Below are 26989 nucleotides of genomic sequence, written 5' to 3'. Positions count from 1 at the left end.
GTGGAGGGAGGGGCACGGGGTGCGGGGCGAGCCTGCGGTGGCAGAGGCCAGCGTGACGTTGCACCAGCCTGAGGCGTGCCGTGCATTCTCCCCGGGAAGTTGTCCTTGGATCCCGGGACCCTGGCAGTGGCGAGCTGCACAGGCTTCTGGGAAGGGGGCTGTGGATAGTGACCTGTGCTCGCACACAGGCTTCTTGGTGGTGGCAGCAGCAGCCTTAGCGTCTCATGCCCGTCTCTGGGGTCCGCACTTTTAGCCACGGCTCGCGCCCATCTCTGGAGCTCCTTTAAGCAGTGCTCTTAATCCCCTCTCCTCGCGCACCAGGAAACAAAGAGGGGAAAAAAAAGTTTCTTGCCTCTTTGGCAGGTCTAGACTTTTCCCGCACTCCCTCCTGGCCAGCCGTGGCGCACTAACCCCCTTCCGCCTGTGTTCACGCTGCCAACCCCAGTCCTCTCCCTGCTCTCCGACCGAAGGCTGAGCCTCAGCTCGCAACCCCACCCGCCCCGTCGGGTGAGCAGACAAGCCTCTCTGGGCTGGTGAGTGCCGATCGGTACCGATACTCTGTGTGGGAATCTGTCTGCTTTGCCCTCCTCACCCCTGTTGCTGTGCTTCCCCCCTCCGCCACCCGCAGTCTCCGCCTGCGAAGGGTCTTCTGTGTGGAAACCTTTCCTCCTTCACGGCTCCCTCCCACTGGTGCAGGTCCTGTCCCTATCCTTTTGTCTCTGTTTATTCTTTTTTCTTTTGCCCTACGCAGGTACGTGGGGAGTTTCTTGCCTTTTGGGAGGTCTGAGGTCTTCTGCCAGTGTTCAGTAGGTGTTCTGTAGGAGTTGTTCCACGTGTAGATGTATTTCTGGTGTGTCTTTGGGGAGGAAGGTGATCTCCGCATCTTACTCTTCCGCCATCTTCCCGTCTTCCTCCAAAGATTTTGTTTTAATAGTTAGAAACTTCATTTCTGAAAGGTCTTCAGTTTTTCAAATCTGTTTGCTAGACTAGTTTTGCATGCTTGTCTTAATAAATACCGCCTTTATTTCTTAAGAGAATATATAGACTGTTAACAGTAGTTTGTTTTTTGAAATTTTATAAATCTGTACTCTCAGTATTCAGATACCCCTGATCACTGTCATAAAAAAAATTCTTATTTCCCTCTACATTTCATTAACTCATCTTGGTAATGATAGGTTTTCTTTTCACTTGAAATACCTTCCTTTTCTCCATGTGTAGTATAAGTATTCTAATTAGGGAGACCCTCGTTTATATCACTCGTTCTTTCTCATACAAGGCTGTTTTTCTTTCAGTTAGAGTATTATCTTCAAAGATAAATGTAGAACCTATGGGTTACTTAAGGGTGCCAAGTTTTGATATTACTTCAGAACTGACCAAGATTGATATGTGTATGTGTGTGTGTGTGTGTGTGTGTGTGTATGTATGTATATATATGATTTTGACACACCCAAATTACAGGTATACAGTATAAACTGAAGTCTGGAAAGAAATAATTCTTTTGAAGTTTTTCTTTATGACTTGCTCAACAAAGAATATTTAGTTCCTATGATTTCTTTAAATTTATGTAACAGATTAAGTACAGTAAAATTCACTTTAGAAAATTAGTATTTTGTTTTATAGTGTATATTTGTTTTGTCTTCCAATTGTAACTCTTACAGATTTTATTTTTCTCTTTGTCTTTAGGCAATCCTTTATCACAGGATATTCTCAATTTATACCAGGACCCAGATGGAACCCGAAAGCTACTGAACTTCATGCTTGACAATCTTGCAGGTAAATATTAATGACAAAGCAGTAAACTCTACAGATATTACCGTTAGCTAATAGATCACATGTTGCTTAAGAGCTTCTGACCATTTTTTTTTAGTTGTTATTATTATTTTTAAAATTGTTTTATTGGAGGCATCTGACCATTGTTTTATAACTGCTTATAGGATTGAAGTGCCTGGCATTAGTATATTCCATGGTAGTGGGACATTCTTCTTTTCACGTACTGAGTGCTTTATGTTAGGATCATTAGTTACATTATCTTATTGAATCTTTTTAGGAATCTAGGAGGTAGGAATTTTTACTGGCATTATACAGATGCAAATTCTGAGATTCAGAGAATAAAATTTACCTAAGTACACAGCTGATTAATGCCAGAGCTGTGAACTCAAGATTGTCTTGTTCTTAATCACAAAGATACATAGTTATCAATTGTTTGAATTTGATGCAGAATGTTTGGAACCCGCATATTGTGCACATTTTTCATGAATGAAATGACTTGTTTGATTCACTACACATCTGTGGAAATTTTGAAAGCAAGATTTTAATTAAGAACACCAGATTTATCTGATCAAAATAGTGGTATTCCAAATGAAAAATTTTTAATGTAAGAAAGGTATTAAGTATTTGACTTAAAACTTGTTTGTTTAAACACTGAAAATATATTGAAAAGAATGGAGATGCTACTAAATTCAGATATTTTTCTTGGAATAATACCTTTCTAAAATACAGAATCTTAAAACAGAGCTAGAGAAATCTAGATCCCAATAGAGGCCATCATCACAATATTTTGGCTGTACTCTTTTTAATTGTATTATAGAAGACACCCACCTACATACAAAATTTTTAAAAATCGTAAGATTTACAATAAGGTGAAATCAAATTAATGTAATTTAAAAGTTTTTTTGTTGATTGATGAGAGAGAGATAACAAACTTATTAGAGAAGTCCTTTTAGTAAGAAAGTAAGAATATGTGGCTGTTAAGTTGTATACAAAGCATGTGTATGTTATTTCCTTCTTGTTTAAAAATTAAGTCTCTCTTGTCTCTATGGATATAGCCTCATGTGTATGTTATTTCCTTCTTGTTTAAAAATTAAGTATCTCTTGTTTCTATGGATATAGCCTGTTGACCCAGCCATATGGCATGTGTGGTGTGTGTGTGTAATTTTTAAGGAGTTTTTCATTTGTTTTAGATATAAGCTGTTTGTTGATACATATGTTGCAAATACCTTTTCTGGTGCTCTTGTTGCTTTTCTACTCTCTTAATTTGTCTCCTGATGAACAGAAAAAATTTAACATACTCTGCTTTATTGATCTTCCTAGTGTGGTACTGCTTTTGTGTTCTCTTTAAGAATTTTTCTCTACCTCAAGCTCATGAATGTATTCTCCTATGTTAGTATCTAAAAACTCCATTTTTTACTTGCAACACTTAGAGCTATAGTCTTCCCAGAATTGAGTTTGTGTAACACAGGAGTCAGTTTTTCCACGTGTGTATTAAATTAACCCTTAGCCATTTATTGAAAAGACTGTCCTTTCATTACTGTTTTTTTGTGCCATCTTTGTCATGAATCATCAGTGTTTTTATGGTATTTCTAGATTCTCTATTTTTTTGTTCTCTTCCTCTAGTCTTTATGGCAGTATAACATTGTTGTTAATTATGGCAGTTTTATAAAATGTTTTGAGATACAGTAGAGTAAGTCCTCCCTCTTGATTTGATTATAAAGTCTTGGCTAGTTTTGGCCCCATGCTTCTTTTGCCTTGTATTTTCATTAAAATTGCTAGAAACAGCTTTCAAATTTCTCCCTTCACCCAAATGTAGGGATTTTGATTGGGGATACAGTTGACTCTTGAACAACACAGGTTTGAACTGCACGGGTCCACTTATATGCAGATTTTTTTTTCAAAAATAGGCTCTATAGGATCCACGTTTGGTTGAATCTGTGGATGTGGAACCGTGGATATGAAGGGCTGACTGTAAGGTTATATGCAAATTTTTGACTGTACAGGAGTCAGGGCCCCTAACCCCTGTATTGTTCAAGGGTCAACTGTAGATTGCTTTGGAAAAAATTGACATGTTTCCAACACTGGGTTTTCTGATCTAACAGTGTAGAATATTCTTTTATTTATTGTGCCTTCTCTAATTTATCTCATTATTTAGTTTTAGGTTTCTGTGTATTGGTCTTGTGCATTTTTTATTACATTTATTCTAGATATTGACTTTTTTGATGCTTTTGTAGTCTTTTTGAAAATAAATAGTATCTTAATGGATATTGCTGATTCGTGGAGTGCAATTGAGTTTTGTATACTTCGTGGTATTCCCACCTTGCTGAACCCTTGCTAAATATGTATTCAACCACTTTGCTCAATTCATTTTAATCCTAATGCATTTTAATGTCAATTTACGCAAGCATATCATCTGTAAATTCTACTTTTAATATTATTTTTCTAATTCTTATTCCTTTATTCTTTTTCTTTATTGCACTTGCTAAGACCACCAGTAAACTGCTAACTAAAAGTGGTGATAATAGGTATCATTTAATTTCATAATTTATTAGCTTTTAATAATTTATGATTAAGTAGGATGTTCACTGTAGTTTTTCTTTGTTTGTTTCTTTTTGCGGTACGCGGGCCTCTCACTGTTGTGGCTTCTCCCATTGCGGAGCACAGGCTCTGGACATGCAGGCTGAGCGGCCATGGCTCATGGGCCCAGCCGCTCCGCGGCATGTGGGATCCTTGCGGAACGGCGCACGAACCCGTGTCCCCTGCAACGGCAGGCGGACTCTCAACCACTGCGCCACCAAGGAAGCCCATTCACTGTAGTTTTTATACTGATAGTTTAATCAGATTAAGGATTTTCTTCTATTCCTAGTTTGCTAAGAGAGTCTGTTTTTTTTTTATTTTTTTGCGGTACGCGGGCCTCTCACTGCTGTGGCCTCTCCCGTTGTGGAGCACAGGCTCCAGACGCGCAGGCTCAGCGGTCATGGCTCACGGGCCCAGCCGCTCCATGGCATGTGGGATCTTCCTGGACCGGGGCACAAACCCGTGTCCCCTGCATCGGCAGGCGGACTCTCAACCACTGCGCCACCAGGGAAGCCCTGTTATTTTTTAATATGAATAAATGTTGAGTTTTATCAATGCTTTTTTTCCATTAAGATGAGTATAAAATTTTTGTCCTTTATTCTGTTAATTTGGTAATTGCATTGATGGTTTTTCATATTACCACCTTTGTATTCCTGGAATAAGCCCAAGTAACTTGTGATATATTACTATTCTTTTTATATATCCCTGTTTCTATTTGCTCATCTTTTACTTAGGATTTTTTGCATGTGTGTTTGAGCGAGACTGGCCAGTAATTTTTCTTGTCAAGTTTTAATATAAAGGTTATGTTGGCCTCATTAAAGTTTTGGGGGATTATTTTATCATTTTCTGTTATTTAGAAGAGTTTATTTCAGATTGGTATTCTTTCTTTCTTAAATATTTGGTAGAATACATCTGAGCCTGGGGTTCCTTTGTAGGCAGTTTCAATTACTGATTTAATTTCTTTAATAACTATAATACTCGTCTGATTTTCCATTTCTCTTTTTATCAGTTTCTGAAAGTTTTTTTTGGTAATTTGAATATTTTATCTAATTTTTCAAATTTACTGGCATACAGTTGTTCAGAATATCTTTTTATGAGGTTTTAATGTCCATTTAATGTATTGTGATGTCTCTTTTCCATTCCAGATACTAGTTGTTTGTGTTGCCTCTATTTATTTCATGAATAGTCTTGTCCAGGGATTTATCAATAGTTTCTTTGAAGAAAAGAACCAATTTTTAGCTTTTTTGGTCATCTCTATCATACTTTTTTTTCCCACTATCAGTAATTTCTTTATTTTTTCTTTCTGCTTTCTTTGGGTTTCATTTGCTGTTTTCTTTCTAACTTCTTATAACACCTAAATCTTTCACTTTTAGACATTTTTTTCCTCTGATGTATTCATTAATAAATCTCCCTCTAAACATGACTTTTAGCTGTATCCTTCAAGTTTTAATTTGTATCATTATCATTCAGTTCAGCATATTTCTCCAAGCACTCATTTCTTCTTTGACTGATGAGTCATTTAGAAGTTTATTTTTTTATTTTTAGGGGAGTTTTTCTAGTTTTCTTTGTCATTGATTCCTAGCTTAATTCCATTGTGGTCAAGGAACATACTCTGATTTAAATTCTAAAAATATGTTATATATTAGCCAGCTCATGCTTAATTACTTTTTATAAATGTTAAATATGTACTTTAAAAGAATGTGAATTCTATAGTTGTTTGGTACAGCATCCTATGTATATTAAAGTTTGCTAATTTGAATGTGTTATATATACTTAGTGATTACTTTGTTTTTATTCATTACTAATAGAGCTATGTTAAAATATCCCACTTTGATCACAGATTTGTTTATTCTTATAGTTCTTGCAACTTTTAATTATATATATTGAGGATATATTTTCATGTGTTTCATCTTTCTGGTTATTTGAAGCTTTTATCATTATGCTATTCTTGTGACTTTCATATTAATATAGCTACATGAAAAAATATAGCTGCATGAGTTCTATTTTGGTTAGAATTTGCACTGTATATCTTTCTTCTGTTTTTTCTATGTTAAACTTTTTTGTATCCCTATATCTTAGTAGTTTCTTCCGTCTTCTTACTTTGGGTTTATTTTGTTCTTTTTCTTGTTTGAAGTAACAACTTAGATTGTCGATTTGAAATCTTTTCTCATTTTCAATGTAAGAATGTAGCACTATACACTATAATTTGCCTCTCAGAACTACTTTAGCTGTATTCCATACATTTTGATATGTTGTATTTTCATTTTCATTCTGTCCAGTGTATTTTAAAAAAAATTTCCTCTGAGTCTTCCTCTTTGACTCATGGATTATTTAGAAATATGTTACTTAATTTCCTGTTGTCTGTTACTAACTTTTTGTTTGATTCCAGTTTGGGACCAGTTGGGAAACATTCTGTATTATTCCAATTCTTTTAAATTTCTTGAGGTTTGTTTTATTGTCTGTCTTGGTGAATGTTCCATGAGTGCTTGAAAAAAGTATATATTTTGTGGTTTGTTGGGTGGAGTATTCTTCACATGCAAATTAGATGATGCCGGTTGCTGCTGGTATTTAATTCCTCTATATTTTTTGTAACTTTCTATCTAGTAGTCTTACCAGATGTTATAGTGCTGAAATTGCCAACCATAGTTGTGGATTTGTCTGTTTCTCCTTTCAGCTTAGTCAGTCTTTGCTTCATGTATTTTGAAGTGGTGTTGTTTATGTATACATGTTTAGGATTGCTACATCTTCTTGATGAATTGATCTTTTTATCATTGTGTAATAACCTCCCTTGTTCCTAGTATCTTTTTTGCTCTTAAGTCTACTTTATCTGATGTTAACATAACCACTCTGCTTTTTTTGGGTTTGTTTAATGTTTACATACTCTTAGATTCAGCTTCACTATGTGTATGTGAAGTGAATTTCTTGTATTAGTGTACAGTTGACTTATATGTCATGATTTTTATCTACTCTGCCAAGATTCCACTCATTTAATTTGTGTATTTATTAGACCATGTACATTTAAAATAATTATTGATATGTAGACTTTGAATCAGCCATTTTGATACTTGTATTCTGTTTGTTTCCTTTGTTTCTCCTTCATTTATCTTTTCTTGGTGTCTTGTGGGTTACTTAAACATTTTTTTAGGATTCCATATTATTTTATTTATGCTGTTTTAGAGTATATTGTCTTGTATAGTTTTCTTAGTCGTAACTTTAGATATCACAATATACATACGTAGCACAGTCTATTGATAATGGTGTCTTATCACTTTAAGTGAATTATTGATGCCCTACTTCCATTTGTGTCCCTTCACCCTCCCCACGTTTTTATTTTTTTAATTTTTATTTATTTATTTATTTATGGCTGTGTTGGGTCTTCGTTTCTGTGCATGGGCTTTCTCTAGTTGTGGCAAGCGGGGGCCACTCTTCATCGCGGTGTGCAGGCCTCTCACTATTGCAGCCTCTGTTGTTGTGGAGCACAGGCTCCAGACACACAGGCTCAGTAATTGTGGCTCATGGGCCCAGTTGCTCCATAGCATGTGGGATCCTCCCAGACCAGGGCTCGAACCCATGTCCCCTGCATTGGCAGGCAGATTCTCAACCACTGCGCCACCAGGGAAGCCCCCCACCCTCCCCACTTTTAAAATATTATTGTCCCTAGTATTTCCTCTACCTGTACTAAGTACCACACAGGCGTTACAATTTTTTTCAGCCGTCAGATACGATTTGAGAAGCTTATGCGGAGAAGGTTAATCTGTTATATTTATCCTTAATATTAGTCATTCTCTGTTCCTTCCATTTTGATGTTCCGTTTCTTCTGTTACGTTCTTTCTGTTTAGAGAGCTTCCTCTAGTCATTCTATAAGGGCTGGTCTGCTAGCAACAAAGTCTTGTAGTTTTCCTTTGATAACATCTTTATTTTTCCTTGATTTATGAAGGAAAGTTCCGCTGGATACAGAATTTGAGGTTGACAGTTCTTTTCTTTTAGCACTTTATCACTTCCTCTGGCACCATGGTTTTAGAAAAGAAACTTATTGTTCCCCTTTAGGTAATGTGTCATTTCTCTGAGGTTTTTGTCTTTAAGTTTTAGCAGTTTCATTATGATGTGGTTTGGTGTGGCTTACTTTGGTTTTATTGTTTGAAGTTTGCACATCTTCTTAAACTTGTAGATTTATGTTTTTATTAAATTTGAGAGTTTTTAGTCATTATCTCTTAGAATACTTTTAAGTCTACATTCTCTTTCTGAACTCTGATGATATGAATCTTAGATCTTCTGTTATAGTCCCACAGGTTTCTCAAGCTCTGTTCATTTTCTTTTTCAGTTTTCTTTTTATTGTTCCTATTGAGTAAATTCTCTTGATTTGTTCTCAAATTCAATCATTTTATCTTTGGTTATCATTATTATTGTGCCCTTCCACTTCTTTCCTTGGGTTTTCTGTTTTTTCAGTGTTCAAGAGAATTTGTAATTACTTTTCGGAGCAGCTCTATGATAGCTGCTCTAAAATTTCTGTCAGATAATTTCAACATCTGAATCATCTCTGTGTTGTTGTCTGTTGGTAATCTTTTCTCACTTAAGTTGTGATTTTCCTGGTCTTTGGTATGACCAGTGATTTTCAGTTGTGCCCTGGATAGTTTGAATATTCTGTTAGGAGATTAATGACCTTTTAAAAACCTCAATAGCAGGCAGCCAATTTAGGTTTAGCATGTGGGTTCTGTTGGTCCTCCCAGGCTCAGCTGGCACCCTCTCTGTGGGGAGACCAGGCCCAGTGCTGCCAGCCACTGGGAGGTGTGGGAAATCAGAACTTTGCTTGCATGCCTCGCCACCCTGCGTCTATTCCTGGTGGCTTCAGGGCTGTCTCGCACTTAGTGTGGCATGTGTGGGAGATAAAAATGGGAGAATTGTTTTTATCACATTATGGGTATGATGCTGAAAGACGTATCAAGATGTCAACTGCTGTTCTTCTCTTCATAATGAGAGTAGACTTATCTTCAATTTTGATCCAAATCCTTGTGCTGTGTCTAGGACCATATAGATTTATCTGTTAAACAGTCTTTATCTGATTTGATAGTTGGCCCATATAACTCTGTATTCCTCTCCTTTGTCATATCATCGGCTATGCAATTTTATCTTTGAAAAAAGTCAATTTTAAGTATGTGCCACACATGAATATATTATTCTCCTTGTAAGAAATACTTAAATTCCGGTTAAGACTAGATTTTCCTTTGACCACTACCTTTAATTCCAGTCCCTTCCGTGTAAGTAAACACACTTGTAAGTTGGGTGTGTATCCTTGTAGGCATGTCTATAGACATGACATATAAAAATTATACCAGTAGAAGTTTTATGGTATTATTTTGCATGTGTGTTTTAAATTTTTTTCTAATAAAATATATCCTATTATTATAATGTATCTTATTATTTAATTAAAATGTATCATATATATTTTTCTACTTTTTTCTCACTCAACAGTATTTCTTATATACCTTTCCACTTTAGCACACATGTATCTTTTTTCTTTTAAACTGTAGCATAGACTTCTGTGAGATGGATAATAACCATTTACCATTGCTTTTGCTGTTACAAACAGTGGCATAATGAATATCTATTTGAATGCTGCTTTAAGCAGATAGGGCTGATCCCAAGAAATAGAATTGCTGGGTCACAGGGACATGAATGTTTTAAATTTTAAAAGATGAAGCCAGTTTGTCTTCCTAGAGAGCTGTACCAATTTGTATTCCCACCAGTTGTACATGCAAGTATCTGTTTCTTATCCCCTTCACCAACCCTGATGTTAGTAAACTTAAAATTTTTTTTTGTCAATTTGGATAAAGACATGCTATCTCATTTTTTAATGTTTCCTGGTTACTGGTGAGATAGAGTATCTTTTCCTATGTTTTTGTTCTTTGGTTGTTGTGGGGGAATATTATACGTCTTACTTACACTGATATATTGTGCTGTATCAGTTAAGATATGGGAAGCGTCACAATGTTGACATCACCTTACTTGTCTTATTTTGATATCTTTTGTGCTTTCTGAATGTTTAACTATTTGCTAATAAGGATCCCAGCAGCTAAAAAGTTCCTTGTTTACTCTTCATTATATTTACATAATGAGCTTTCCATTTTTTGAGATGGTTGCCAAGATTCTGGCATGGCACTCCTAGCAGGCATGATTATTTTCCAGGATTCAGTGTGTTGAACCAGCTGGATGGTTTGTTTGTCATCTTATGATGACCTTCATATGGACTGTGCAAAATAACGTTCATTTCACTTTGTGAAAAGCATGGCTGCTAAAACAGGCATCCTTTAGGTAGACTTCAGCACATCAAAATGATTAGTAACGTGAAACTTTTTTAAAGGTCTTGGATACTGTGGTCAAAATTTCTATGGCTGGATGATGATGGAGTGTTTTTGTTTTAAAGGAATACATTTCTTATCCACTGATTCCCTGGGTAAATCTGTAAACTCTAATCAAATTGTTCTGTAACTGCAAATGTGTTTAAAAGGGAGAAGAAAAAGAGGAAGTTAAATCTTAATTTAGGAATTTTCTTTCATCTGATAGTTTGGTAACATTTAGTTCCATAGTATTGACAATCATATCTGAGCAGTTAATGTTTAACCAGTGCCTTCCTTTTTTCTGTATAATGTAGCTCTAATCTCTTGCTTTGCATTGACATTATGAAAGAGAGAAAGAGTAAAATTAGGAAATGAAAGCCCTGTTAGAAAATTCAGTAATTTTTATTATGCATGCATTTTTTTTTTTTTTTTTAATATTTGAATATTTTGTTCGTCAGTGTGTTGAAACTTCACATAGCTTTGATTTACCAGCTGGGAACAAAGCTGGGTCAACACAATTTATATGTGTAATTAAGACATAACACCTTACTTAAGTTTTTGTTTTTTTTAACATCTTTATTGGAGTATAATTGCTTTACAATGTTGTGTTAGTTTCTGCTGTATAACAAAGTGAATCAGCTATACGTGTACATATATCCCCATGTCCCCTCCCTTTTGCGTCTCCCTCCCACCCTCCTTATCCCACCCCTCTAGGTGGTCACAAAGCACCCAGCTGATCTCCCTGTGCGATGCAGCTGCTTCCCACTAGCTATCTGTTTTACATTTGGTAGTGTATACATGTCAGTGCTACTCTCTCATTTCATCCCAGCTTACCCTTCCCCCTCCCCGTGTCCTCAACTGCATTCTCTGTGTCTGCGTCTTTATTCCTGTCCTGCCTTTAGACACTATAAAACTCTTAGAGGAAAACATAGGCAGAACACTCTGTGACGTAAATCACAGCAAGATCCTTTTTGACCCACCTCCTGGGGAAATGGAAATAAAAATAAAAATAAACAAATGGGACCTAATGAAACTTAAAAGCTTTTGCGTAGCAAAGGAAACCATAAACAAGACCAAAAGAAAACCCTCAGAATGGGAGAAAATATTTGCAAACAAGCAACTGACAAAGGATTAATCTCCAAAATTTACAAGCAGCTCATGCAGCTCAATACCAAAAAAACAAACAACCCAATCCAAAAATGGGCAGAAGACCTAAATAGACATTTCTCCAAAGAAGATACACAGATTGCCAACGAACACATGAAAGGATGCTCAACATCACTAGTCATTAGAGAAATGCAAATCAAAACTACAATGAGGTATCACCTCACACCAGTCAGAATGGCCATCATCAAAAAAATCTAGAAACAATAAATGCTGGAGAGGATGTGGAGAAAAGGGAACCCTCTTGCAGTGTTTGTGGGAATGTAAATTGATACAGCCGCTATGGAGAACAGTATGGAGGTTCCTTAAAAAACTAAAAACAGAACTACCATATAACCCAGCAATCCCACTACTGGGCATATACCCTGAGAAAACCATAATTCAAAGAGTCATGTACCAAAATGTTCATTGCAGCTCTATTTACAATAGCCAGGACATGGAAGCAACCTTACTTAAGGTTTTAAATAGGTACTTTTTTATAAATACGGTGTAAGTATAAATGCCACTACTGAATTTCCTCATGTTCTTTTTGGATATTAGTTACGTGTTTTATGCAGAACTCTTCGTCAACTTCCTTCAGCTTCTAAATCTTCGTTATATTTCAGTACTATATTTTTAAGTCAGTTTGTGAGGCATTATAGCTGAAGAGAAAACAGAAGCTGATTTGACATTACAAAGCAAATGATACTGATTTTAGAAAGACATGAAAATATGTTTAAAAGAATATACATTTTTTCCAGTTCATCCAGAGCAGCTTCCTCCGAGGCCATGGATTACATTAAAAGAACGAGACCAAATTCTGCCATCAGGTAAATAGTTTTTCTTATTCTTCCTTGACTTTTTTCAGATATACTTGAAATGCCATTTGGGCTTTGTGATAAAATTGACAGGCCTTCATTTTACCTCCCCTGAGTAGATGCGTTTAAAAATACTGATCAATAGACTTAAAAGTCTACCCTAAGGCTTATGTACAGGGATCTCATACCTTTCACAATGATGCAGCTCTTGGTTTTAAAATTAGTTCTTGTAATAGAGCTTTCCAAGTGGCATCTTCACATAGGGTTTGGTGATTTAAGAAAAATGAGTAGTAATGAATTTTCTTCTGAAAAATTTTAAACTACTTAGATACTTTATCTTTCTTGAGTGGGTAGACTGATAATGCTTTGTAGAAGGATAATTTAGACTGAGTTCCATTTACTGTATTGGAAACAAAATATGATACCAGACCAAGGGTATAGAAATGATATAGGGTGAAGATTTGAGCAGTTTAATTATATGATTTAGCATTTCTAGAACTGCAGTAATGTAGGAAATATAAACCTTTATCTTTTGGTGCAGACCAATGATGATTTGACATTTATAGGGCTTCTTACTGCTCATTAGACATTTTATGATTGGGAATTCTGCTTAAAATAAGTTGTTACGAATTAATATTCTTCTTAATCACAAGTGATAGTTTTCATGATACCTAATTTTGTTTTAAAAATGAAAATTTTACTGTTGTAATATGAAGGTAAACCAATCACTGAATACTGATACTTAATTTTAAAGAGTAAACCACAGAATTTATTATGTACTTTTACAACAATATAAAGCCCGTCTTTTTTTTTTTTTTTAATTTAAGGTAAGAAGTGGAAGGATTCAGAAAAAATCATTTGCTTAGGTATCGGGAGATGTGCGAAGTGTAATGTGTTCGTGGTTCTATTTATATTTTAATAACACTGAGAAATATTATCATATTAGTACATTTCTGTATCTTCTAGAGGTAATAATTTTAAAACCACCACACTCTGGAGCCATAGTATCAGCCTGTTCTAGAGGTACTGTATCAGTGTTATCAAGAATAACACTTCTGTTATCAGGATTCACTTTGATGGTCTGAGTAAAACGAATACCTCAGTTTTTCTACAAAGCCTTAAGTAAGGCAGATTTATTTTGTGTTTAGCCTTCCTTAATGTGTAATTAATTGTTCCCTTTCTGGTATTAAAATGATATTAAAAACACCATTTTCTAGTTCTTCAAAGTAATCCCTTTCTGAGCACGAGTTAACATAATCTTGAAGAAGATCTTTCCTAATATCACATACCTTCATTTCCATTAAGAAGAGGAACAACAGAAACAAGTTTTCATTAGTTGTTGAATTCTCAAGTAATGTGTTCTTGGGTTTTCCTTTTTGAAAAACCACTATGGATTTTTCTTGGAATGTCTGACTTCTGTGAGTAGAATCAGTGCTACAAAAAAACAAAAAAAAGATATTAAAAATGCCTTTCTGATGCATAGGGAGATGTGTATAATAACTAACAATGGTTAAGGGTGATTTATAGCCACAAAACTATAATGGTAATTAAACTATGTAAGAATTAATCCCAGATAGTGAAAAGAGGTACCAATATACAAAATGGCCACCAGTCAGATTTCCAGGGGACCGTTGAACTAAGTTTCTCTTAATACCTTTCCCATCATCTGACTTTGAATCAACTTCAATCAAGTGTTATTACTTCATTCTTGGATTCCTCACCTTTTATTAAGTACTTGATTCTCAACTGTGTCTGCCCATTATAATCACCCGGGAAGCTGTTTAAAAATATTAATACCCAAATCCTAATATACTAACTTAATTAGTCTGGAGTAGGGCGCTGAGTATCAGCATTTTTTAAAAAAAGTTCTACAAACTGATTCTAATGGACAGCCAGGATAGAGAATTAATGATAAAAATCAGGGCTTTTCAAACTGGTGTGCATGTGCATATGAATCACCTGGGGAGTTTGTTAAATTGCAGGTTCCAATTCATTAAGTCTTTGTGAAGGCGGAAATTCTTCAGTACTGAGTTCCTAGGTGATAACTGATGCTGCTGGTACCTAGAGCACATTTTTGAGTAGCAGGGATACAAGCTGCGTTTTCTATTAGTTTGCTTGTAGTCCTTATATAGGCATTTTAAAATGAGAATTTAGTTTTAGAAATGAACATTTGATTTGGTAAAAAAGGATTCTCTTATGACTGAACTTTGATAGTCCATATTCTTCTGGCTTAGAGCAGTGAGAGCATTAAGAGGCCCAAAAAAGTATTAAGTATGGATATTTTGTTAATACAAGTTAATGAAATTAGAACCTTTTAACGAGAAAAATTTAAATTTACTTTTATTCCATTTATAGAGAAAAGTCTTGCTCAGTAAATTATGTGCAAAAAAATGGCATTCTGATTTAAAAGTCGAATTTTTATTAAAATATTCTAAAAATCACAAATATATGAAGTATTAGTCTAATTCTGGTAAAAGGACTTTGATGTGGTGGATTCCAGTGAAGTTTTATAGGTATAGTTTAATGGAATCTTGCCCAAGGCATTTCACGATGATGATATTTGGGGTATGTTTGTGTGCTTGTGTAGGTGTATATGTGATATTGCTTTAGAAAACATTGCCTAATTTTCTCCCTTTTGTCTGTTGTTTTTTTCTCCCACTTCTTAGCATCATTCACGGTTATGTGTTACAATGTGTTATGTGATAAATACGCCACCCGGCAGCTATATGGCTATTGCCCATCCTGGGCATTAAACTGGGAATACAGGAAAAAGGGAATTATGGAAGAAATTGTTAACTGTGACGCAGATATCATTAGTCTTCAGGTAACACTATAGAAATTAAATTGTCTTTAACTTAAAGGTGAACCTAAAAATTATAGAAGATCTTACTTTTGGGAGAGTTCTGTGTTCGAAGGAAAACCCAAAGCAATTATTTTCTCTCCTCTTAAAAAAAAAGGACAATTTTAATAAGCACCTCAGATATTTCTACAACTTCTAGAGAAGTTGGAAATTTTGAAAAAATATAAAGAATAATGGAGGGGGCTTCCCTGGTGGCGCAGTGGTTGAGAGTCCGCCTGCTGATGCAGGGGACACGGGTTCGTGCCCCGGTCCGGGAGATCCCACATGCCGCCGAGCGGCTGCGTCCATGAGCCATGGCCACTGAGCCTGCGCGTCCGGAGCCTGTGCTCCGCAACGGGAGAGGCCACAACAGTGAGAGGCCCGCGTACCGCAAAAGAAAAAAAAAGAATAATGGAGGAAAACACCTAATCCCATATCCCAAATATAGTTGCTGGGTTAAAACTTCTGAAGTATTTCTTGTACACTTAAAAAAAAATTCACTTGCCTATTTATTTACAGATATGTACAGATATGTTTTCAAAATAGAGATCACACCATTGATGTATTTTGTACCTTGTTTATTGCACTTAATGCACTACCCATGTTACTAAAATTCCTCAAAGCCAATTATATGAATATATATTAATTGATTTAGCATTTTCCCTACTGTTGGACATTCAGGCTGTTTATGTTTTCACTGTTACAAAATCATGTTGTTATGAGCATTAGCATACATAAATCATTATCTTCACACTTGATTATTTCATTTGGAAAGATTTGTTAAAAATATGTTATGAGTCTAACTTAATAATTACTACTTTAACACAGACCATTGGATTATTGGTATTCAGGTACCTAAAAATTCCTTAAGTAGAATTTTTTGTTGGTAGATCTTAAGCTTTTCACTCTTGAGTATCATTTCTTTCTACCACAGTTGAGAAATTTGAAATAATTTTTAAAATTACCTCTTTATAATATAAAATTTGCTATTCCATACCACCGAATCTATAATATGACCAGCTTTCAGTTGTTCATTTACCAGTTGAGGAAGTGACGTATAGTGGAATGAATTCTAAATTGGGAGTCAAGAGACTTGGGAACAACTACCTGTGTGAGCATGAGAAAAATCACCTTATTTTCTGGTTCTCTTAGGTTTTAAAAAGCTGCCATTGTCAAATGGTGGCTGCTATCAATAAGGTAAGGTACTTAGATAATATTTTTTAAGTGAAGTCTTTTAACTTGGTCACACCTTACTCACAATGCTGCACGTTTTTATATCTTAGTTTTCCTCTGTCATGTCAATGATTATGTTTCTTTGTCATCTCAGGAAGTGGAAACAGAGCAATACTTCACTCTCTTTCTGCCAGCATTGAAGGAGCGTGGATATGATGGATTTTTTTCTCCAAAGTCACGTGCCAAAATCATGTCTGAGCAGGAGAGAAAGCATGTGGATGGTTGTGCAATATTCTTCAAAACAGAAAAGTGAGTTAAGGAAATGAAGCACAATAGTGTACTTATTTCTTTAATTCCCACACATTTGAAATTGTCTTTGGTTTGACCCTGAAATAGACAGGTAATATAAAAGTTTAAAACTACTGGTAATGTTTTATTTCTTAGGCTGTGTATTGAAAATAAGAATGTTTACTGTATTATTCTTTATGCTTCTTTTGCCAAATTACATTAAAAATATTAAAGAGTATATACTTGAATATGATACTGTATTTATATATTTTCAAGAAGTAAAATATTAGTTTTTGTGTAAAAAAGAAAGTAGATTTTTTTTTGCTAGTTGACCTTTTTCAGAATCGTTCATTTTATGAACTTTTCATCTTTTTAAATTAACATTCTATATGTTTATTTAGTCATTCATTCACTAAATGTTTACTGAGCATTTGCTTTGTGACAAATGCTGTGCTAGTCACAATAGTCTCAAAGACATACAGTTTCTATCCCACTCAGAGCTCTAGTAGGAAAATCACAATCTAATATGGTATATATGAGGTGGAGATATGCAAGGATAGATAAGGGAGGACACGCACAGAGCTTATGGAGGTAGGGAGTTAAAGGATTGACTGAGACAGGACAATGGAAAGCAGTCATGACCTGCAATGGAAAACAGAAAACATGACCTTTGTTTTTTCAGGGCTGTAATATAGTTGATGAAAATACAGTCAAAGATAAGATGATGACTGCTTATTAAAATACATGAACAATCTTGTAGAGACCTCTGTGCTTTTAGTATTCTTGAGTTTAAAATGGAAAAGATTATCTGTTCAGAGTTAGCGACAAGAATTAAAGGAGATAATGAATGGGTAGGTACTTCATAAATCATTAAGTGTCCTGGAAATATTTATATTATTGTCATATTTCTCTGTTTCTGTAATCCTTTGCAATATTATTATTTCTCTCTTACTGGGTTTATGATGTTGTGTGCATTGGATTCAGGAACTGCATTTCCTACTTGAGGGTGCAGAGCCATAACACACTTAGAAGGCTATCTCTCCCTTTTTTTTTTTTTTTTGGTTTGGAATTGTGAAGAGTTTATTTTGTGACTGTTTATTTCATTCTTATTTATCTATTTATTTTTATTTATTTTTATTGAAGTATAGTTGAGTTAAAGTGAGTCAGTTATACATACATACATTCTTTTTTATATTCTTTTTCATTATGGTTTATCACAGGATATTGAATATAGTTCTCTGTGCTGTACAGTAGGACCTTGTTTATCCATTCTATATATATAACAGTTTGCATCTACTAACCCCAAACTCCAAATCCATCTCTCCCCCACTGCCCCTCCCCCTTTCCATTCTCCCTGGGCAACCACAAGTCTGTTCTCTATGTCTGTAAGTCTATTTCTGTTCATAGATAGGTTCATTTGTGTCATATTTTAGATTCCACATATAAGTGATATCATATGGTATTTGTCTTTCTCTTTTTGACTTACTTCACTTAGTATGATAACCTTTAAGTCCATCCATGTTGCTGCAAATGGCATTATTTCATAGAAGGCTATCTCTTGAACGCTGGCTGAGTGACTAGATGGTTAGAGGCAGATTCCTTTGGTTATCATCCTGAGGAAAAGAGAGAAGTATATTTTTGCCTCATAAAGACTGCCAGTTTTACAGTGGAAAATTTGAAGGAACCTCCAGTAGAAGACTGAAATATATGGATTCTCATAGAGATTGTATCCTGTAGTTAATAACTTAGGTTTGATACATTAGATAGGGAATCATCTACTAAACGCCTGTGACTATTTTCCTGTTTGGTGCCTATTATAACAAATCATTTCAATGTTTTTATTGATACAAGCCTATTTATTACCAGCATGGCATGTTATTTTAAGTAAATGAATTAAGTGAATTTGAAAGATATTTGAGCCCCTTCTTCTCACTTATTTGTACCTACTTTCATATCTTTTCTGTGACTTTTTAATAGAGATTTTTCATTTGTTTAATAATTAGTACAGGGCCCTGAAGTATTTGAGGTCAGGATATGCTAAATTCTTCTAGTGGGTTGCTGATTTTTTTTTTTAACAAATTTTAGAATAACAATAGCTATTACTTTCATAGTGTTTACATGTCCCCCGTTTTCTTTTATTTATACTGATTATCTTATTTAATTTTTAAAGCAATCCTCAGAGGTAGGAATAGAGCTATTTCCTCATTTTTATAGATGAGGAAACCAAGACATAGAGATTATCTGGCTTCACAGTCAATGCTTTTAACCACTGTACTAAACTGCATCTTTAGATTTCTTTTTTTTTTTAATATTTATTACTTTTTTAAATTGAAGTATAGTTGATTTACAATGTTGTGTTAGTTTCAGGTGTGCAGCAAAGTGATTCCGTTTTACATATATATATATTTTTCCAGGTTCTTCTATAGGTTATTACAAAATATTGAGTATAGCTCCCTGTGCTATATAGTATGTCCTTGTTGTTTATCTTTAGACTTATTGTTTCAGCTTCCAATATCACTTGTACCTATTAAAAGGTTACCTCATTTGGGAAATACTGCCTTGAATTTGATATTTGTTACCAGTATTCACGCACAAATTTCCTTGAAACACCATAATTAAAAAAAGAATTACTGATAACATTGAGACATGTAACATCAATCTGTTTTTCCATTTGCCATTGTTTCTTTCTGAAAGATGATAATACATAAAATTTTTTTCATTCCCTTTACAGTTTTGAGAGGAAAATCTAAAATGCCTTGATAATTTACTAGAGGTAACTAAGATTTTGAACTAACAATTGTCTAGGAAACTTTAAACAGCCAAGTATTTGAAAACTGATACTTGAATTACTAAAAATGCTGTAAATTAGTTAAGAGATAAATACATAGGAAATACTTCGATGCATCATTTGCATTTCTTTCCTTCTTCAACTTTTTGCCTAAATAGTAACATGGATCCAGCAACAGATGAAGACCTTGAGTGTGATATGTTGTTAAATTCCACCTGTTTTGAACAGTGCCAGATAACTTGCTGATGTCATGTTATCTGTCCAATGCCAAACTATTTGGAATTTAACGCAAAGTATACTATGCTGCATTTCTTCTACTCCTTCTTCAGATTGGAGAAATGATGCAGTGCAAAGAAAAGACTGTTTGGAAGCCAGGTGGTTCTCCTGCTTATGTAGCTGTATAATCTTGAATGAGTCACTTACCCTTTCTGGGCTTATTTTCTCATTTGTACATATTTGTGTATTACCTTGTAAGAGAATTTATATGATTTACAAGACTAACAGTTAAAAGATAGCTGTAGAAGAGTGCTTCAATTCTCTCTACTCATTCTCAAGGTCTTAATCTTCTAAAACCAGAGTATCAGATAATTTCTCATCTTCATTGATGAAATTTTTTTCCCTTCATGGAAAACAGTGGTACAGAATGGGTAACAATAAATGGAAACTATAATAATCACTATTTTTAGCAAAATATTATAATAAAAATCTCTTATCCATCATGATGGAAGGATAGTATATTGCTTAGTAATGGCTGGGACACAGACCAATATTCAGAGAATTAGAATACATTATATTTTATATTGTTTTTTTGTTTTTGTTTTTGCTGTACGCGGGCCTCTCACTGCTGTGGCCTCTCCCGTTGCGGAGCACGGACGCGCAGGCTCCGGACGCGCAGGCTCAGTGGCCATGGCTCACGGGCCCAGCCGCTCCGCGGCATGTGGGATCTTCCCGGACCGGGGCACGAACCCATGTCCCCTGCATCGGCAGGCGGACTCTCGACCACTGCGCCACCAGGGAAGCCCAACCCCTATATTTTATATTGTATACATTATACTTTATATTGTATACATTCTAGTTTAATCTTTGGGGATTCAGAAGGCACTTCAAGATTTGGTAGCACCTTTTGGTCATTATGAACATCATTTTTGGGGTAATTAGGTGCATAAAGATACCAGAAAATAGAAATTTGGGTTGATAAGATGCCAGAAATCACCTTTTCTTTGTCCTTTATCTTAATAAGTGTTTTCTTCAGTGCAAAATATTTTATAAAACAGACATATACATATAGGTCTGTATTTTGTGTGTGTGTGTAAGAAGAGACTGTTACTATAGATAAGTTTTTTAGAGTCAGAAAGTTTCTCTTTCCCATGTTTTATCCTATAGACTAAACAGTTAGTAGAAATGGAGTCTTGGAGCCCGATACGCAATTTGAAGAAATCCAAAATGTTGAAAAATGGAGCTGAAACCAGATCTAGACTTACTTGCTTTTCCTGAGGTTAGCAATTCTGATCTGATCATGCTTTGTTTCAAATCAGTGAGAAAGGGAAAGATGAAGACAGCAGTTGTAGAACAGTGTGACCATTACACTGTGAAGAGGCAGTCTCTTCCAATAGGACTGGGAACTAGGTTGTCATGGTGCTTAGTCCTTACTGTATTGCCTCTGCTGTTTGTCTCAGAGGTACCAGGTAAGGCCAAGTCCTTGTTTTTCCTTCTATGTTACGACAGGTGGCTTTGTGGTTGAGAAGAGGTCATTCAGAGGTTATAGTTTTGTCCCAAAATGACCTATTGTGATAATCCTGTCTTACTATAGTTTCTCAGTTACTATTTTTTTCTGTCATAGGTGGTGGTTGTGTTTAGAATTTTAAAATCTGAGATTGTGGTTTCTGGTTTCCAGTGTTAGCTTTCCCATTAATTTAATCTGAAACATAAAATTATTGCTTTATGCCAGTTTCCTTTACCTTTCCAGTATGGATGATAATAACTGTTCTGCCTAACTTCAGAGGTTTCTTATGGGGCTAAAATGATCAAGAATGTGAAAGTGCTTTTAGTGGTTAAAAGAGTTGTACAAATATAGGTAGGATGGTGAATATCCTCTTTTCTTCCCTATTTATCTCACTCTCTAAGCTTACCTTTTCTAGCAAATTGTTTTCTGGCACTCCCATGATTACTTGAAAGGACCTAAGAACACATTTTATAGCATCTTATGCTGAATATACAATAAAAACTTCTATTTGGTTTAGGTTTAAGAGTGAGTTTAATGTGATCAGAAAGGGTCGTAGTTAACAGAAAGTAGAAGCAGAGTGAAGGTTATTTGGTTGTAGGTAGGAGGGGAGAAAGTAAGAAGTAGTATTGTTCTAAAGTAGTATGGATAGAATATGGATAACTATTTCTTACTATTTTATAAATGTATTATAAATATAGTATAAAATAAACACAAACACAAGATAAGTTATAGGAGATTATAACTCCCTATTCTGGTGCTAGAAATCTCATTTTCTAAAGGCAGAGTCCCTGAAAAGTTCTTATGGTTCAAGAAGTATATCTATGCTCTTATTTAATTCTCACTGGAAAGAAGGAATTTTCTTTTCCTTACTTCTCAACTATCTCTTTGGTTCTTCAACTACTGGTGAAGCTGAAATAATAAAATTGAGCATATAACTCTGACCCTTTTAGTATCTCTAAGCCCCAAGGAGGGAGGTGTAAGTTATAATGACATGTGCTCTATTTAGGAAAACTGGTTTTATTTTTCTGAACTTTTTGAAACCAAAGACATTATAAAGCAGATACCTCAAGAAGATTGGGAAGTTTCAAAAGTCAAAACTAGGGCAATACAATTATAAATTATACTAACAATGAGGAAGAAAGTTGGAGGGGTAGTTGGAGGCATCTAATGACCGGGTAGGGTAATTGTTCAGGATTCGTTTTAAAAGGAGTGTTTTTTGTTTTGGGTTTTTTTGTTGTTGTTGTTGTTTTTGATTAAAAAAGTCAATAACCAAGTATGTATTGAAAAAAAAGAGTTTATGAACCTATGTTCTTTGCCATGAAAATTAAGAAAAAGGGAAAATTGGGTGAAAGTGTTAAGGCAACGAGGAGGATATTTTAAGTAACATGTGCACTGTAAAGGGGTATACCTATGTGGCTTGTGCCATCACTAATTGACGATCAAGAAAAAACCAGGGGTGTGCAACGTCTATTTTGCTTTCATGGTCTCTGCTGAGGAGAATTATTTTCAAAGTGGAAAGACTAAGACCAGGTAAGGAGGAGATTGGCAAACCAAGAAGAGATTGGTAAGCCAAGAAAGTCACTAAAGTGCCTTAACTAGTTAGGTTTCCATATCAATATAATTATATCCCATGTCCCCATAGTATTAAAATATCTTGCCAAAGTATGATTAGAGGAGTATTGTGTTGGCCACAAAGTTCGTTCGGGTTTTTTCCATAAAATGTTACAGAAAAACTCGAACGGACTTTGTGGCCAGCCCAATAGATGGCATGAATATTGGTGTATAGGAAGAGTCCTAATATATTGGGGACAAATAAACCACTTCATTTTTCAAAAAATTGGCGAGCCTCAGTTTTCCTCATCTTTGTAATGGTAATAGTAATACTGTCTGTTGCAATTTGAGTTCTCCAGAAAGAAGACTCCAAGTTACTTTGGTGTTTAGGAGTTTATTAAGGATCAACAGCTGTGGAAAGGAAGGAGAAAAAGCAGAAATTAGCCTAGAGAATAGAGCTGTGTTGCAGACCCCGACAGCCTCAGCTGACCCCACCCTGTAGCTTTAGAGCTGAAATGGCCTGTGAGAGTTAACCCAGGAGGGACCAAAATTCCCAGACCTTTATCTTTTGCTTTTGATCTATAATTGGATACGTGCCACTCCCAGAAGTACTTGACCTTGGTGAGGCAGCTCTCTGCAACTGGAGCAATTCCTGACGGATTGATGAGGAATCTGGGCAGCATCTCTTCATGTCCACCCCTTTGCAAAGTTTTAACAAATTTTAGGACTAATATGTATGAAGTACCTATCACAGGTCTTGATACAAAGTGGATCCTCAATAACGGACCCCTTATTTTTTTATTATTATTATTTGTACTGTCCTATTGAGAATTTTGATTATTTAAGAGAAGACATATATATATACATGTAAAATTTATAAAAACTGAAAAGCTGGCAGGGATATTTAATCTTTTGGAAAAACAGAATGTAGTTTCCAAGTACCCTTAATACCTGAATGGGTGAACTAATGGGCAGAAGCTCATGAAATGATACTCAACAGAAATAAAGTCTGCTACTCTTAGATTATTAAAGGAAAGAAAAGAGGAAGAGGTAAAATTATTTGAGAGCACAGAAGAATATTTATATGCAAAAAAGTTCATTACTAAACTAAATGTTAATTACTATAACTAACGGCATTAGTTATAATAGCTCACATCAGAAGTAAATGTCCAACACAGAATAGTTCAATTATGGTGAATCTGTATAGTGGACTATAATGCAACCATAAAAATTGATTTTTGAAACATATAGTATTTTATAGGGAAACATCCATGGTAGAATGTTCATTAATATAGACCTAGAGTATTATTCTAATTGTATAAAAAATGTTTGTGTGCACGTGCATGGAGAAAAGTCTGGGGAAATATATTGACTTATTGATGGGGGTGTTAGATTGCAAGTGACTTGAAATTTTCTTTATATTTTTAACTCATCCCCAAATCTCTATAATAAACATGTAACTTAATAAAATCATTTTTTCACTTGTTTGTTTTTAAGCATCTATAAATGCAGGACTGAAGGGACCTGGTTTAAGAGCTAAAAGAACCAGAAAGTTTTAGATATATATTAGTACTTATTTGGCTTATAAATAGCATGGCTGTCCCCAAGTGCAATTTCAGTCTTTATTAACAAAAATACAGTCCAAAATGAGGAAGGTAGTAGTTCATTTTTGCCCAGTTCTAGGTACTGCACCTTTGGGTGAACTTGAGTTTTTCAAATGAACAACTGTTTTACACCATATATCATATAAAGAATTGATGATTTCTTTTCTGGAGAAGACTTGGGGATGATATTTAAAGTAGTGTCAAATGGAAAAGAAATTCCATATTCCTGTAAAGAAATGATGTAGATCTAGTTTTGATGGAAGAAAGATACAGGGAAACAAATTTTAGTTAGGGAAGACAGTTCTAATAATTAGACAATTCTAATCATTAGATATATTAGTCCTAATAATTAGATATTAGATATGGGGGGGCGAATATCTAATTATTAGAACCCCTACCAAATAATAGCCTGACTTTGGTAGAAGAAAAATATTCCAATATTAAAAATATAACAAATAGGATTTTCAAACTTTCCTACAGAACCCTAGGTTCCTATAAATAAGCCTTAAGAGTTAATATTTACAAGATATTTCAAAAATTAAATACAAATAATTAAACTGTAATTTAAAAATAACATGTTCACTCAGATGTTTCAAATATCAAATTTTAACACTTTGGAAATTGATAACATGTTCCTGATATGCTGCTTAGTTGACTTGTTGCAGACCTCTGAAATGAGTTTTTGCCTGCTTGCTTTTTCTGAGTTCAAAGTCAGTTATTTACCACTTGTATCTGTGTGTCTGTGTGAATCAGGATTTTTATTATTAATGCTGTGTAACCAAAACAGAATAGAGAAATAAACTGGGTACTGAGACTGATATGACTATAATTATCATCTATACCCTCTGATTTCAAATTTTTATAATCATCAAAACAGATTCATCATTTTCAGTGATTGATTTATTTAAACCTAATACTGCCTTTATCTGTTTTATGTATAAGAATCTTACCAGAAATTGTTTGAAAAAGGTATTCCACTGCTTAAAGACATCTTTAAAAGTCTGATATGGAGGATGATCAATTCTAGCTGTAGAACTTATTTTGAATCTGCCTACTTCTCTTTATTTCTCTTGCCTTAGCCTAAGCCACCATCATCTGTCATCCAAACAACCTCAGAAACTTTCTAATTGTTCTCATAATTCCTGAACTTTGGCTCCTGTAATTCATTCTCTACAGTGCAGCTGCAGTGATCTTAAAAAATATAAATCAAATAATAACATATCCCTGCTTAGAACCTGTTCAGTCAGTCTTCTTCCTCTTAATCTCCAACACCATTTCTACCCTTCCATTCCTTTCTAACCTATAAACATACAAAGTTGTTTGCTGACAGGACCTCTCACTTCTTCCTCTGTCTGGAATGCTCTTGATTCCATTCTTCACCTTGGTAGTTCCTCATCCTTCATGTTTCAGTTTAAATATCCCCTCTTTAAGGTAGAGGGTGCAAACTACTCTCCCTTTAATCACTCTGGCTTAGGAGTAGGCACCTGACCCGACCTTTTATTCTTCTCAGCGCATCTGAGACATTCAGAATTGGAGCAAGGAGAGGAGTATTATTTCATCTAGCAGTGCCCTGCGACACAGTAAGATGTTAGTATTTTTGAAGGAATGTGTGCAGGCTTCTCTTTCAAAGCTAGGAGGAAGATGGGGTGGGGACCTTTTATAAGAGCAAAGATGTCTTTTCTCCACTTAAAACCTAGTGAAAGGTAGACAGTATATTTAGTAGGTTTTGGTTGTTTATAAATACTTCACAAACTTAATAAAACTAGGCTGACAGAGGTTAAATGGCTTGACCAAAGTCATACTGCTATTAAATGACAGTGCTAGACTCAATTCTATTAAATCCTACAATGCTACAATACCTACTTTGGCACTAAGGAAAAGAAATATTAGTGCAGATGCAGAAGCTGTAATCACAGCGAGAGCCATTCCTCATCTTATAGAATCTTTCTTTCTGTTCACTTACATTCACCTAATTCCAGCTTTCTGGTAAAAGCCAGATGGAAAAATCGGCTTCGACTTAGCCGAGATAAGGGTGTGTCCCTGCATTTTCTTGACAGATTTCTTGATGTGGTGAGAATAAAACTGCAAACAGGGTAGGTAGATTTTATTCTTATTTTTTTTAACATCTTTATTGAAGTATAATTGCTTTACATTGTTGTGTTAGTTTCTTCTGTATAACAAAGTGAATCAGCTATACATATACATATATCCCCATATCCCCTCCCTCTTGCTGTTCTTTCTTATTAATCTGCTGACTTAGTTAAGGTTGTGTTCACCTTTGAATACCAGAAAATCCCAGCAGTAGCTTAAAGAAGTAGGAGGAGAGTAATTTTCTTACACAAGAAATCCAAAAATGGCAGTCCAGAACTGGTTCAGCTGC

The 26989-nt window shown here is 35.0% G+C and overlaps 1 protein-coding gene across 3 annotated transcripts in view; it reads left to right on the top strand.

The window, feature by feature from the left end:
* The window catches only part of CNOT6L (CCR4-NOT transcription complex subunit 6 like), a 99231-nt gene that overhangs the window by 54270 nt on the left and 17972 nt on the right, over positions 1-26989 (top strand). For all 3 annotated transcript variants that reach the window (XM_024754079.1, XM_024754077.1, XM_024754078.1), the window contains 4 exons: positions 1684-1773; positions 12587-12655; positions 15310-15467; positions 16810-16964. In XM_024754079.1, coding sequence (XP_024609847.1) covers positions 1684-1773; positions 12587-12655; positions 15310-15467; positions 16810-16964 — 472 coding nt within the window. The remainder of the gene's footprint in view (positions 1-1683; positions 1774-12586; positions 12656-15309; positions 15468-16809; positions 16965-26989) is intronic.

This window comes from Neophocaena asiaeorientalis, unplaced genomic scaffold (assembly GCF_003031525.2).
Source record: "Neophocaena asiaeorientalis asiaeorientalis breed wild unplaced genomic scaffold, Neophocaena_asiaeorientalis_V1.1 scaffold148, whole genome shotgun sequence".
NCBI classification, from domain to species: Eukaryota; Metazoa; Chordata; class Mammalia; order Artiodactyla; family Phocoenidae; genus Neophocaena; species Neophocaena asiaeorientalis.
This window is presented reverse-complemented; position numbering and strand designations above follow the sequence as displayed.